General features: G+C 34.4%; 2 protein-coding genes across 9 annotated transcripts in view; one reads left to right on the top strand and one right to left on the bottom strand.

The window, feature by feature from the left end:
* DAAM (disheveled-associated activator of morphogenesis-like protein) overlaps positions 1–2,564 on the top strand; it is a 259,934-nt gene extending 257,370 nt beyond the window's left edge. For all 5 annotated transcript variants that reach the window (XM_089092501.1, XM_089092500.1, XM_089092499.1 and 2 more), the window contains 2 exons: positions 909–1,079; positions 1,796–2,564. In XM_089092501.1, coding sequence (XP_088948627.1) covers positions 909–1,079; positions 1,796–2,068 — 444 coding nt within the window. In that variant the 3' untranslated portion in view covers positions 2,069–2,564. The remainder of the gene's footprint in view (positions 1–908; positions 1,080–1,795) is intronic.
* Positions 2,565–12,923: 10,359 nt separating this feature from the next.
* The window catches only part of LOC148950598 (uncharacterized), a 31,723-nt gene continuing 30,136 nt past the window's right edge, over positions 12,924–14,510 (bottom strand). For all 4 annotated transcript variants that reach the window (XM_089091661.1, XM_089091662.1, XM_089091664.1 and 1 more), the window contains exon 4: positions 12,924–13,070. In XM_089091661.1, the coding sequence (XP_088947787.1) occupies positions 13,010–13,070 (61 nt within the window). In that variant the 3' untranslated portion in view covers positions 12,924–13,009. The remainder of the gene's footprint in view (positions 13,071–14,510) is intronic.

Below are 14,510 nucleotides of genomic sequence, written 5' to 3'. Positions count from 1 at the left end.
TAACATAGGGGAAGTGATCAATCAGAAGCGTTTACAACCAGTGGACATGATCAATAATAATCGTGGATGGAAAAAAGGAAATCAATAAATTTACAGGCTACATCTTTAGCTATCTCTTCAAGCAAACTGGAAAAGGTAATTCCTCGCTTTGAAATTGAGAATATTGAAGCTCAAATTGCATAGTCAAACCCTATTTTGAAAACCATGACTCATAGCTTCGCAACTAAGAATAAGATAAGAAATTTGCAAAAGGGGAAATAAAGGAACAGGTAATTATCTGATATATAATTATGTGTCTTAAAACACCTAACACATAAAGTCTCATGGTTTTTACACTAACCCTGAAAAAAAAATTCTGTTAATAAACAAACCTTTGCAAAATGCAGAAAACGTTGCAGAACATGAGGGACATTTTCATAGGTCTAACGTAAGCGAAAAATACTGTTAACTTCTCCACGTGAGGGTCGGTTTTAACAACTTAAACTTCTGCAAGTCCTTATACAATGATTGACACGTGAATCAAAAATTTGGAAATAACCTTAGCAGGGTATAGCTACAGCTTGGACAAGAGTCAGGCGGGTTTTAATTTTAAATCTATTCTAAATTCAAATATATTGAATAGCTTTTGCGCTGAATTTTTTCACTCTTACCATTCTACACTCTCTATATTCTACATTCTACCATTCTACATTCTCATAAGTAGTTAAATTTCCTCATGCTCAGTAAAACGCTTGGAGACACTCACACACGCATACAAAAAGAAAAGTCAAACTGAGACCGAGTGTTATGAGAAGTCTATACTAGATAGACACTTTTAGTACTCTTTCAAAGTTTCAAGCACGTCTTTTCGTAGCGCCGGGGAAAAAAAAGGAATAAGAATTCGTTTGTAATGAAATACTGTTTTATAGTTCGAGAAAACGGTGGCCTTGTTTGGTGATGACCCTGCAGTTTCAACGCCTGATGAATTTTTCGGTGTAATCGACAAGTTTTTAACGGCATTGATCGAAGCCAGACAAGAAAACGAAATAGCAAGGAAGAAGAGAGAAGAAGAAGAAAAAAGGAGACAGCAAGAGGAAGAGGTAAGACAATCTAAGTTTTATTCGTTATTCGAAAATTTAACGTTTATTCGTTAACGTTAAACGTTAAAATATAACATTTGATGTTGTCAGTGTAATTTGGATTCAGTGCTCGCAATTTACTTATTTATTATTATTCTTTATAAATCTAATTAATTTTAACTACTTTAATTTCTTTTAACAAACCGAGATCAAAAGACGCCTTAGTATTCAAAGATGTACAACAGAAACTAAAGAGGCTGCATATGTATCCTTGTTACCATAATCAAATGGTAAAGGTCATAAGTAGCATGCAAACAAGCGAATTAATTAGAGGAGCAGGGAAGTCAGATACTTAAAAAGCAGTTCTAAGCTCCAAATATTAGGATTTTACTGCATGTCTCCCAAATATTTTATTAGGGTTCGTTAAACCAATCTTAGGGGAGATATTCGTCCTCTCCCCTCCTGTGTATGAAGGTGTTGTAAAGATGGAAGAGTTTTGAAAATATAATAGGCTTGAAGCTTATTTTTTGTTATTCTACTTCAACCGACTCCTTTTAATGAGCAGCAGTAGTCTACCGGTTATGGGTTATGGGTTCTGGGTTACTGGAAGGTCCAAGCTAAAAAAAAATTGAATTAGGAATAGTTTTTCCTTATCCTCATAGAAGAGTATATATTTTTTTCATATATGTCATCCGACAACAATATACGAGTATATTCATAAATTATTTTTCTTTTAGTTGAAGCAGAGAACCTTCGACAGGAGATGCAGTCGTGATATACTAGCAGCGAAAGTATCCAACAGTTCCTTGAATTCATCTACTCAACAGGATGGAGAGTTTGATGACTTGATTACAGCACTTCGAGCAGGCGATGTTTTTGGCGAAGATTTGGTAAAAATGAGAAGAAATAGAAGAAGAATTTCTACTACGGATTCCCCAGTCAGATTATCCGCTGCAAGAATATCACGTGAAGAGAATAGGGATAGAGTAATAAACAACCCTAGGCGATAAAACTGAAATATTTGGTATGAACTAAATCCTGCCAGGAAAAGCTAAATAATTTCGAAGGAAAATGATCAAGCGATGTCAAATTACGGCTATTATGCTTGGTTGCAAGCGTGATCCTTATGTCTTCCTTGAAAATGTATCGAAAAAGGTGTCCCGTTAAGGGTACCAATATTACATTCTAGTGCATAGATAGAAAGCTTCTGTTAAAACATAATAATGCCGGACGGAGGAACAGATTTTTCAACTCGGAATTTGGAAAGTAAGCAAATCGAATATTCACCCATTTGAAGAGATTTTTCATGGAGTGACGACGAACGTGAAACCCAGCTGTCGAATCAAAATTCGACTCCTTTCACCTACTTTCGACTCTTTCAACCTAGCTTTTAGTGCTTTTTCCTTTTCTAGTCATATTTTTGTGAATTATATTTTCTTTGGAAGAATTGCAAAGAATTGCGATTATAATCTTACCTATGCATTTAATAAATTATGCCTATTTGCATCTCGTCATTTTAAAAATAGGTGGCGAGAAGAAAATAGCAAGTTCTATTCTACTTTGCTTAGCCGAAAAGGCACCTGGAATTTGCATTTTGAGGTTATCACGCAGTAAGTCTGCTTCATATCTTAGCTAAAAATTTATGATTATTTATTAGTAAAAAAAATATTTCTTTACTAAGATATTTGTTTGAATTCTTTTCTTTTTGGAAGATACACGAACAATTGCATTTACTATTTTATTGCCTTTTATAAATTAAGGCAATGGACCTATTAATAGATTGATGCTGGTATTTTAATATAAAATTGTTACTTTCAATTTTCACGAATCTGGGCCACCTTATTGGCAATTTTTATTCGTAAATTACATAAAAGTACTAATATTATAAAGACATGTCTAAAAAGTAATGCTTAATGCTCAACATATTACTCAGCTGCAAACATCTTTAGCAGAGAAGGCATAAATTTGAGTTACTTATATTTGAGTCACCAGTAATAAATCAGAGCAAATTTCTTCTAAAGATTAATTTAACTAAACATCTTTAAAAAAAAGTTTTTCAAAGAAATGTAAAGAGAAGTATCAATTTGTAAGACGAGCAGAAATAAAATACTATTATAACTCAATTTTAAAATAAATATAAATTATGAACAATGAATAAACGAAGGCGAATAGAAATTAGAAATTGAAACGAAGAGATATTAAAATAAACAATAACGTTAAGCATAAGAATAAAAGATACTGCTATAGATGAACCCCAAGACGAAAGAGAAATTAAGATGAATAATTCAGTCAGATTAAAAACGAACATAGTGTCATAGTGTCAACTACCCTGAATATTCTTAACGAAAATTGTTAGTCAACATCATTGCTATGAATATGTAAAGAAAAGATATGTCAACTAAAAAGCAACCCCAAAAGAAAGAAGTTGCACATTTTCAATAAGTAACTAATTTTCAATAAGTAACAATAAGTAACTTTCAATAAGTAGCATTTTCATTTTCAATAAGTAACTAATTTTCACCGATCTTTTCTTCTTTTAAATCAATGCCTTAAGAATATATATATAAAAAGCAACTGCCTAAACAAAGATTCAATTTAAATCAAATGACACCCAAGCCTTTTATTTGGTTTAAAAAGGGAAGTAACACTGCCACCAGAACACTAAAATTACAATGTATAGCCCAGTAGAATTTAAAAGCGAACAGACGTTACCACAAAAAGGAGTAGGCTACCGCTCCCTAAAACTTATAAAGGCAATAGCGTTATTTGTGCTGAAAGTTGAGATCTGAGAATTTTATCCGCATATCTCAAGTTCCTGGGATACCACAGATTTAGCGTCTGGGATATAGCGTCTTTTCATTTAGTTCAAAGTCCTCCTCGATATTCCCTGAAAGTTCGACTCAATATCCTTAGCGATTCTTAAGATTTTGCATACACCTCACTTTGACAATCTTGATCTACATAGTGTCTTTTGATTTGGTTCAGCATCACCCTCAATATTCCCTGAAAGTTTCAACTCAATTCTGTTAGTTTTGGGTTTCATTTATTTATTGATTAATTAAAAAAAACTTTCCGAAAATAAGTTTTTCAAAGAAAAGTAAAGGCAATTTTAAACTTAACTTCAGGAGATAAAAATACCTTTTAAAACTCAAACTCAAAACGACCAGAAATTACTATTAAAGAATAAATGAAACCCAAAAGGAACAGAAATTAAATAAACAATCATAGCAAAAAACATACAAGTAATAATATAAATGAATAAATATATCTTAAAGCGAGTAATGCTTAGATTGAATATGAAAATCTAGCTTAAAACGAAAACAAATATTTTGCTATTAAAGTATAAATGAAACTTAAAACGAACAGAAATTAAATAAAAATCAATGCGAACAAAACATACAATGTATATTAATGTAAATTAATAAATAAATCTTAAAACGAGTGAAACTTAAATTAAATATGCAAATCCAGTTTGAATCGAACAAAAATAACTACAAACAAGAGTTTGGGTATCGTCTCACTGCAGAAGCCTAAAACCTACAGCGTCATTGGCGCTTTACTGAAAACAATTCTTTGAAATATTTTCACTTTTGTAACTTTAAGAAATCAAAAATTAATTAAGATTTTAGGGAATAAATATCAGCATATGTATATTAAATTGACAATGCAATTTTTTTTCAGTAAACTCATTCGAATTTTTTCTCAGTAAAGTACAAATTATATTCTGGCTTTTAGAAAGCCAGAATACATAATGTGAGTAGGCTTTTAGAAAGCCTACTCACATTAATTTATGTTCGTTTTGAGTTTGACTCTAATATTTATTTAATTTTTGTTCGTTTTGGGTTTCATTTATTTATTGATACTGATTTGGGGTAGTTGTATGCTTGGTAGATTATTTGATAGTCCGGACGCCAGGTGTTGAAAATGTGAACCATACCACGACGGAATGGGGCTGCTACGAGAATTAGCCTACATTCCACCCCCTAAATTGACCATGCGGATTCAAAAATACCAATACCAACACTCCGAAACTTGACATTTTATTATATTTTGGTGTTTCATGCAAGGAAATACATGTTCCACAAAGTTTGAGGTGCAGTTTTCCGCTCAAATAGAAATGCCTAGAAGCCATAGAATGTTTTCATAACAAACTAAAACGATTACTTAAAAAAAAATGACACAGTTAAAAAAAAATGGCAAACCTTAATGAGTCTTGAACTGTCTTGGAAAGTATAAACAAAATCAAATCGAATATTAGATATATAATGATATTAATTGTTGAAAGATCAATTAGTTCAAGATTTTTTTTCACTTTAATTTATATTTTCATTTTCAATGCTGTAAGAACTGGAAAATGATAAATTTGTATTATACGAGTAATTCGTTTTCAGTAAAGCACCAATGACGCAGAAGCCTTTAGGTTTTTACAGTTAAAGAAGGGGGCAGTATCCCAATTTTGCTTGTAGTGAAACTATATTTGTCTTGACCAATCTTTAAAAGAACTAATAAATTAAACTGAATATTTGACGCATAATGATATTAATTGCTAAAAGCTCATCAGTTCAAACTTTTACTGTAATTTTAATATTTATTTTCAATATTAAGTACAAAAGAAAACATTTGTAATATAATTCGTTTATCATTCGTTTTCATATGCTGATATTTATTCCCTAAAATCTTAATTAATTTTTGATTTCTTAAAGTTACAAAAGTGGAAATATTTCAAAGTATTGTCTTCAGTAAAGCGCGAATGACGCAGTAGGTTTTAGGCTTCTGCAGCGAGACGATACCCAAACTCTTGTTTGTAGTTATTTTTATTCGATTCAAACTTGATTTGCATATTCAATTTAAGTTTCACTCGTTTTAAGATTTATTTATTCATTTACATTAATATATATTGTATGTTTTGTTCGCATTGATTTTTTATTTAATTTCTGTTCGTTTTAAGTTTAATTTATACTTTAATATCAAAATATGTTTTTTCGTTTTAAGCTTGATTTTTATATTCAATCTAAGCATTACTCGCTTGAAGATCTATTTATTCATTTTATTATTACTTGTTGTATTTTGTTTGCTACGATTGTTCATTTATTTTCTGTTTGTTTCTGGTGACATCTAAAATCTAATAGTAATGACGGACCACGTCGAGTTAGAGTTTTAACTGGTATTTGCGTATCTCGCGCATAGGTTTAAATTGGCATTAACTTTTCTTTGACAGTCCTAAGGTGCGGGAATTTTTTTTAAATACATTGCTTCCCGTATTTTGGAGACGAGAGGTTCAAGTTGTTTTTGGCATGGGGGGGTGCGTAATGTACGATTATTATTCACTTTAAAAAACGGATCTAGAACTTTCAATTTAAATCGAATGAGGCTATTATCAAAGTCTATACGATTACCTCTTTGATAAAAACCTTATATATGAACAATAGACAGCTTGCATAACTTGTGGACAGCGATTGACAACAATGAATGGATTGATAAAATAGCTCCAGTAAGAGGGTTTAGACCATTTCCCTTGCTGGCACAAAGTGATCACGGCTGTTTGGAATTGTCCTTAATAGGAATTTGTGTGCCAAAGCACTTTTGCATCTATCACAGAGTATGTATTTTAACCTTATAATTGGATAATTATAATATATTTCCTACGTGTTCTTCCCACACAAAACCCCTTCCCATAAGTTATAAACCCCCCTTAATAAGTTATGCCCCAGAGCATAACTTACAACGCCGAACCCTGGGCCCTGGTGGGCTGTGTCAACACCGAAGTTTTTGTTATCAGAACTTTGAACTATTTTAACAAAATGTCTGTCTAAAAATTTTTATCTGATGCATTGAGGGCGTGGAGGAGGGAGAGGGGCTAGTTGCCCTTCAATCTCTTTTGACTCTTAAAAAGTGAACAAAAACTTTCAATTCCCAATCAAACGAGCCCTCTCTAAAGTTTATACGAGCATCCTTCCATAAGAAATAATATGAAGGATTCGGAGAATCCTTAAATTACAACCCTTGCCCTGAAGGCTTTGGGGGTGTTGTAATCCTCAAAGACCTAATTTCTAGAACTTAAAATGGCTGTCTTAAAATTTTGATTGGATGTGTTTGGGGAAAAGGTGGGCGTGAGAGGGGGGTTAGTTGCCCTCAAATAACTTTCGACTATTACAAAGGGCACTAGCCCTCAGAATTTCCAATCGAATGAGCCTTTTTTTAAGTTTCTACGACACCGCCTTTTCTAAAAACCTTATATGCCCCCAGGGCATAACTTAAAACCCTTGCCCTGAGGGTTGTGGGGGATTGTCCTCTTCAAAAAATATTTTTTATCCGGAAATCAACTACGCTAAACAAAATGGCTATCTCAAAATTTTGATTGGATGTGTTTGGGGGAATGATGGGCGTCGGGGGGGGGGGGGCTAGTTGCCCTCAAATCCCTTTCGACTATTAAAAAGGGACCCTTTGAATTTCCAATTGAATGTGCCTGTTTTGAAGTTTCTACGACAACGCCTTCTATAAAAACCTTATATGCCCCCAGGGCATAACTTAAAACTCTTGCCGAGGGTTGTGGGGGATTGTCCTCCTCAAAAACATATTTTCTATCTGGAAATCAGCTACACTGAACAAAATGGCTATCTCAAAAGTGTGATTGGATGTGTTTGGGGAAATGATGGGCGTAGGAGGGGGGGGGGGCTAGTTGCCCTCCAATATCTTTTGACTATCAAAAAGGGCACTATCCCTTTGAATTTCCAATCGAATGAACCTTTTTGCAGTTTTTACGCCAAAGCCTTCTATAAAAACCATAACTGCCTCGAGGGTATGTCTTAAAACCCTTGTCTTGAAGGTTTCGGGGAAGAGTCCTCGTCAAAAACGTATTTTCTATCTGGAAATCAGATCTACTGAACAAAATGGCTCTTTTAAAAGTTTGCTTGGTGGTGTTTGGGGAAATGATGGTCGTAGGGGAGGGGGGCTAGCTGCCCTCCAATCACTTTCGACTATTAAAAAGGGCACTAGCCCTTTAATTTCCAATCGAATGAGCCTGTTTTGAAATTTCTACGACAACGCCTTTTATAAAAACCCTAAATGCCCCCAGGGCATATCTTAAAACCTTTGCCCTGAGGGTTGGGGGAGTGTCTTCCTCAAAAATATATTTTCAATCTGGAAATCAACTACGCTGAACAAAAATGGCTATCTCAAAATTTGGATTGGATGTGTCTAGGGGAATGATGGCCGTAGGGAGGGGGGGGGGCTATTTACCCTCCAATCACTTTTGTCTATTAAAAAGGGCACTATCCCTTTGAAGTTCCAATAAAATGAACCCTTTTTAAATTTTCTAAGACAACGACCTCTATACAACCTGATATGCCCCCAGTGCGTATGTTAAAACCTTACCCTGCTGCGTCTAGGGGAGTTTCATCCTCAAAAAAAGATTTCCTCCCGGGAAATGAACTACGCTGAATAAAAAGGCTATCTCAAAATTTTTATTGGATGTATTTAGGGAAATGAAGGGCGTGGGGGGGCGCCAGGTGCACGCCAATCACGTTCGACCATTAAAAAGGGCACTAGCCTTATAATTTCCAATCGAATGAGCCTGTATGTTAGTTTCTACGCCAACACCTTATACAAACCTTATATGCCCCCAGGGCATAAGTTAAAACCCTGGACCTGAGGATTGTGGGGGAGTGTCCTCCTCAAAAACATATTTTCTATCTGGAAATCAACTACGCTGAACAAAATGGCTATCTGAAAATTTTGATTGGATGTATTTGGGGAAATGATGGGCGTGTGGGGGGGGAAGTGGGCTAGTTACACTCCAATCACTTTTGACTATTAAAAAAGGCACTAGCCCTTTAATTTCCAGTCGAATGAGCATGTTTTGAAGTTTCCACGACAACACCTTCTATAAAAATCTTATATGTCCCCAGGGCACAACTTAAAACCCTTGCCCTGAGGGTTGTGGGGGAGTATCCTCCTCAAAAATATATTTTCTATCTGGGAATCAACTACCCTGAACAAATCGCTATATCAAAATTTTGATTGGATGTGTTGGGGGGACTGATGGGCGGTGGGGTGGCTGTGTGTTTCTCCAGACATTTTGGACTATTAAAAAGGGCAAGGGCCATTTAATTTTAAAATAAAGGAGCCTGTTTTGGACTGTCATCAACAGCACTTTCTATAAAAACCGTATATGCCCCCCGTGCATATCTTAAAATCCTTACCTTGAGGGTTGTGGGGGACTATCCTCCTCAAAAATATATTTTCTATCTGGAAAACAGCTACGCTGAACAAAATGGCTATCTCAAAATTTTTATGGGGGGTGTTTTGGGAAATAATGAGCGTGGGGGGAGGAGGGGGGCTAGTGACACTCCAATCACTTTCGACACTTAAAAAGTGCACTATCCCTTCAATTTCCAATTGAATGAGCCTGTTTTGAAGTTTCTACGACAACGCCTTCTATAACATCCTTTTATGCCCCCAGGGCATAACTTAAAACCCTTTCCCTGAGGGTTGTGGGGGGGGGGGTATCCTCCTCAAAAATATATTTTCTATCTGGAAATCAACTACGCTGAACAAAATGGCTATCTCAAAATTTTGATTGGATGTTTGGGGGAATGATGGGCGTGGGGGGGGGGGGCTAGTTGCCCTCCAATCATTTTCGACTACTAAAAAGGGCACTAGAACTCTTGATTTACAATCGAATGAGACCCCTTTGAAATTTCTACGATGACCCCTTCCGTATAAAGTGCCTCTGAGAAAAAAAAATAATAATAAATAATAATAATAAAACATTGGAGCCGCATGGCCTTTACTATAGGCAACGCTATAGCGTTGCCTCTGATAATAATTTATGCTAGTTATAGGCTTGAAAATTATTTGATATTATTTCTACTCATCCCTGGTTTAATGTAGCTCTTTACTTTTCTTTGAAAAACTTCTTTTTTGGATTTTTTTTGCTATAATTAATATATACAACAATCAAGGGCAGTCACAGTTGTGATTAATTAGGTGCCAATTGTGGACAGAATAAATAAATTGCACCAATGCAAAAAGCTATTTAATTAGGCACGTAAAGACAATAAGTTGTGTATCAGGGCCCATCAGAAAGATACCACCAGTTTCTGTCACCTAATGAGGATTGATAAGGTTCCATCGTAACTAACATCTATTAAAGCAAACCCAAATTTAAATCAGTCCTCATTTAATTTAACTCAAACCAATCCACTTAACCCAATTCATCTCAACATCGTGTAAATCATTCCGCTACTTATGCACTATACCAAACACACCTAAGAAGTGAAGTTAGGTTAATCCTAATGAAACAATTCTTACTTCATAATGTACACAATAATTGTAGCTAACACATTTTGCAAGCAGAGCCGCTATACTTTACCCCCGTCCCCCAATGTGCTAATATATAGCCCAGATTATATATTTGCCACCTATTCTTGCAATGTGTCTCTCTTGTTTCAACCCGTTTACATGTAAATTGAACCAAATATGACGAAACAAAAACTGGAAAAACGAATTACGGGTGGCAGAATTACATAGAAAATATATAATTTGGGCTATATATTTGCACATTAGTGGAGTTGGGGGTAAAGTATAGCGGAAAAATAGCAATTAGGATTAACCTAATTTCACTCCCTGGGTGTGTTTGGTATAATACATAAATACCCGCATTCCTGATCCAATTCAGTCTCATGGTATTCGACTTCATTCAGCTCAACCCTTCCTGATACAATTCAACTTCTATTAAGTCAAGCAAAATTAATTCACTATTAGAGCTGAACGATTCACATCAAAATCATTGATATTATCAAGAGCATGTACAGTACAGTAAGGCGAAAAGCATGGTTAAGACCAGTGAAGACCTTATCAAAAAATTATATACCTCTTTAGGTGTGGTGCGGGAAGCTCTTTCACAATACAGCCAGAGAAAAAATCCCAAGCTGGTCAACCCGTGCCTATGGGAGTTAAGTAAGTTTCCTATTTTATACTAATTTAAGAGACTTTGAGATGCAAGTTTCAAGCTGATCAGACACGGAAAGTTTTTGGATCCCTGAGAAAATCAGTTTCCCTTGATAAATCATTTTTAGATTTATATTTTATTATCAGGTAGGAGTTGATTAAAATATCAAATTTAACGGAATATTGATGTCAGTTGAATGATTTTGATTTTCACGAGGTTAAGTTGAAGAGGATATCGCTAAACAGGATTGAGTTTAACAGGGATTGGGCTCAGGGCCGTTACCGGGATTTTTTTCGGGTTTGGGGGGGGGGGGTCCACATACCAAATTTGTTTATATCCATTTATGTTACGTTTTTACGATTCAGAAACATTTCAGGGGGGGGGGTTCAGACCCCCTAACCCCCCTGGATAAGGTCTTGGTTGTGCTACATGGAGGTTGAATTCCAAGGGGTAAAAGTCGATGAATTGAGTTGGTTACTGATTAATAAAGACGAACGAAGAAAATATGGACGTTATGCTCTAGAACTTACTGCTTATTGTTGGTATACTAAATATCATAAAAAAAAAAAATTATGTACGAATTTAATGCTGCAGTCTGAAATAACCCCCACGAGACACTAGATTGCAGTAGAATTTATTGAAAATAATTCACTCGAGTTCCATTTCTTGTTATTTGTCTATGAATTAAAATTCTAGAAAAAGGTGGTTCGTAAAAAAAGTGCTTTCTATATTGACAGGTTTTTATACTAGAAGTCCTAAGTGGTATTTGTGTTCAAACAACTTATCCAATATCTTTTTCTTTTTCTCACCGTGCTCGCAATGCAGGGTGATTGAAAAGTCGGTCACTAATAACAAAATTTAATCACTACCAATACATGAAAGAAACGTTGTTAAAACAGGGCCTAGAGCATAGGTAAAAAAAATTCCTGAGAAGCTTTGGCTACTTAGGTTAAGTTTAAGCGACATGGTTGTAGCATATGGCTGTATGAAAGATGTTACGACGCCCAGGAATCTTTTTTTAGTTATTTTTCTTACTAATTATAACATTTTTGGAGTCATGATAGCATGAGGAGCATAACGAAAAATACTGCAGAAAAATAACGTACCGACACTTTCTAAGGGAAAACAAACCTTAATTTATCCTAATTTGAAAGAGAAAGAAACTAAACAAGGCAACAAACGGGAAACAGATTGACTATTAATTAGATACCCTGAGCTAGGCTTTTTGATGTGTTGTCTCGAATATTCTAGAATTATATCGTTTAAATATAGTGGTGTCTCTATAGCGAATCCATCACTAAAAGCTGTTTGATATTGACTAGTTACTATACATATTGTGACGGTTCATCAAACAAGTATCTAAAAGGTCAAATAGAGTGTAGCCTGTCCTTTAGGGAGGTTGCTTTAAACCTTTTTGGACTCTAAGGGGTGAGCGTATTCCTTTTTATGATCTGAAGAGGGCCATAGACAATGGATGGATTTAATTCTCATTTTTTTAAAGGGTGGAACATGCTAAGAAAGAGCAACAAAAGAATAATTGGCAATAATCTCATTCATCTCAATTTTTCCCTCAACATATTCACCCAAATTCCTTACACTCTAGAGCATAAATGAGTGCAATAAAATATTTGGCTATTAATGACCACCCCATCGTGATTGCGAGAGTATGGTTTTAACTAGAGCAAAGGACCAGAAGCAGGTTCTACTAGACTTACCCTTTTTTTAGTAGACTACGTTTTTTAGTAGAAAAAAAAACGTAATAGGACCATATGTCAAACACCAGGGCCGTACGGAGGGTGGGCATTTATAGCCCCAAATCCCCAGGTCTCGAAATACTCAGCTTTATAGTACCTATGTAATGTTTCAGAAAATGACTGAAAAAAAAAGAAGAAAATTGAATCTTAAACTACGGATCTGTACAATAAATTTATTAATTCAATCTTGGCCAGAACTTCATTTACAAAACATACAAAAATAGAAAATCTACTCGAGTGATACTTTAATCGATTCCATTTTCTGGTTCTAAGCCAATGAAGGTCATGATGGATAGTTGCATTTCTCTGAAAATGGAAAATTAGTGACTAAAGTGCATTCAAGTTTCCTCAGAGAACGAGGGTCTCGGGGATAAAACAAAATACGCCAATTCAACAAAAACTTTTTCAGCAACCACACACTAATAAGTTCTTAACAAAGTTTAAATAAAAAGCAAAGTTTTCTTCAAAAACTAAAGAGCAAATTAAAAACGTGAAATATTTGTTCATTTCAACCACAAATTCTGCTACCAAAAATATTTTAAATAAAACTTGATAGTGAAGATTAGTAATGAGCAGAAAATGGCATGTCAACTTGAAAGCAACGAGAAAATAAATATGAATATCTTCAATATACAAATAAGTTCCACTGATGTTTTCTTCTGTTAAATTCATTCTTATAAAATGTAATTGAAAATCAATTGGCTAAACAAAGATTTAATTCAAATCAAATGACACTGTCTCCCCTCTTTTGTTGTTTGAAAGGGGCTGCAAACACTTCCCTTCTTTGTGGTAAATTTTTGCTGGTATAAAATTTAGCATCATTCTCTATTGAACTTTATGTTCGTTTTAGGCAGAGTTTGCGCTCTCTGGGTCCTTTTTTTGCGTTAGATTTATTAATTTCATACATTTTAATTTTGATATTAAATACGCCAATTTCTATTATTTATAAGCTAGAAAAGAGCTCACAACTATACATGTAAAATTTTGACTATTTATTAAATTAATTTAAAAAACTTTTTCCACAAAACAAGTTTTTAAAGAAAAGTAATGAGCTCCATTAAGCCAAGAATGAGCAAAAAATAAGTCAAATAATCTTCCAAGCGCGAAACTACCACAAATCACTATCAATAAAAAAAAATGAAACACAAAACGAACAGAAATTAAAATAAATAACCGAGTCAAGCTCAAAACGAGCAGAAATGAACATGAGTAGGGCTGATAACCCCCATGCCTTCCCAAGGCCAGAACATAATCAGAACATAATTTGCACTTTACTGAAAAAAAATACAAATGAATGTGGAATGTCAGTTTAATTGACATGTACTGATATTAATTCCTTAAAGTTTTGTAAATTTTTATTTATGAAAGTAAGAAAAGTGAAAAGATTTCTAACGTATTTTGTTTTTAGTAAAGCGCAAATTGTATTCTGGCCTTGGGAAGGCATGGGGGTTATCAGCACTACTCATGTTAATTTCTGCTCGTTCTGGGCTTGACTCGGTTATTTATTGTAATTTCTGTTCGTTTTGGATTTCATTTGTTAAATGATAGTGATTTGTGATGCTTTTACGCTTTGAAGATTATTTGACTTTATTTCTGCTCATTCTTGGCTTAACGGAGCTCTCTACTTTTCTTTAAAAAACTTGTTTGGTGGAATATTTTTTTTTCGTATTAATTTATGTTTTTTTTATTGAAATAGTCTTTTTTTACGGAAAAAATAATATTTTATACCTTTTCAGTTTTTTTTCT

This window comes from Artemia sp. Qi Xiang Cuo, chromosome 7 (genome assembly GCF_049724085.1).
Source record: "Artemia sp. Qi Xiang Cuo chromosome 7, ASM4972408v1, whole genome shotgun sequence".
Taxonomy (NCBI): Eukaryota; Metazoa; Arthropoda; class Branchiopoda; order Anostraca; family Artemiidae; genus Artemia; species Artemia sp. Qi Xiang Cuo.
Note: the sequence above shows the minus strand (reverse complement) of the source record. Positions and strands in the feature narration are given on the sequence as shown.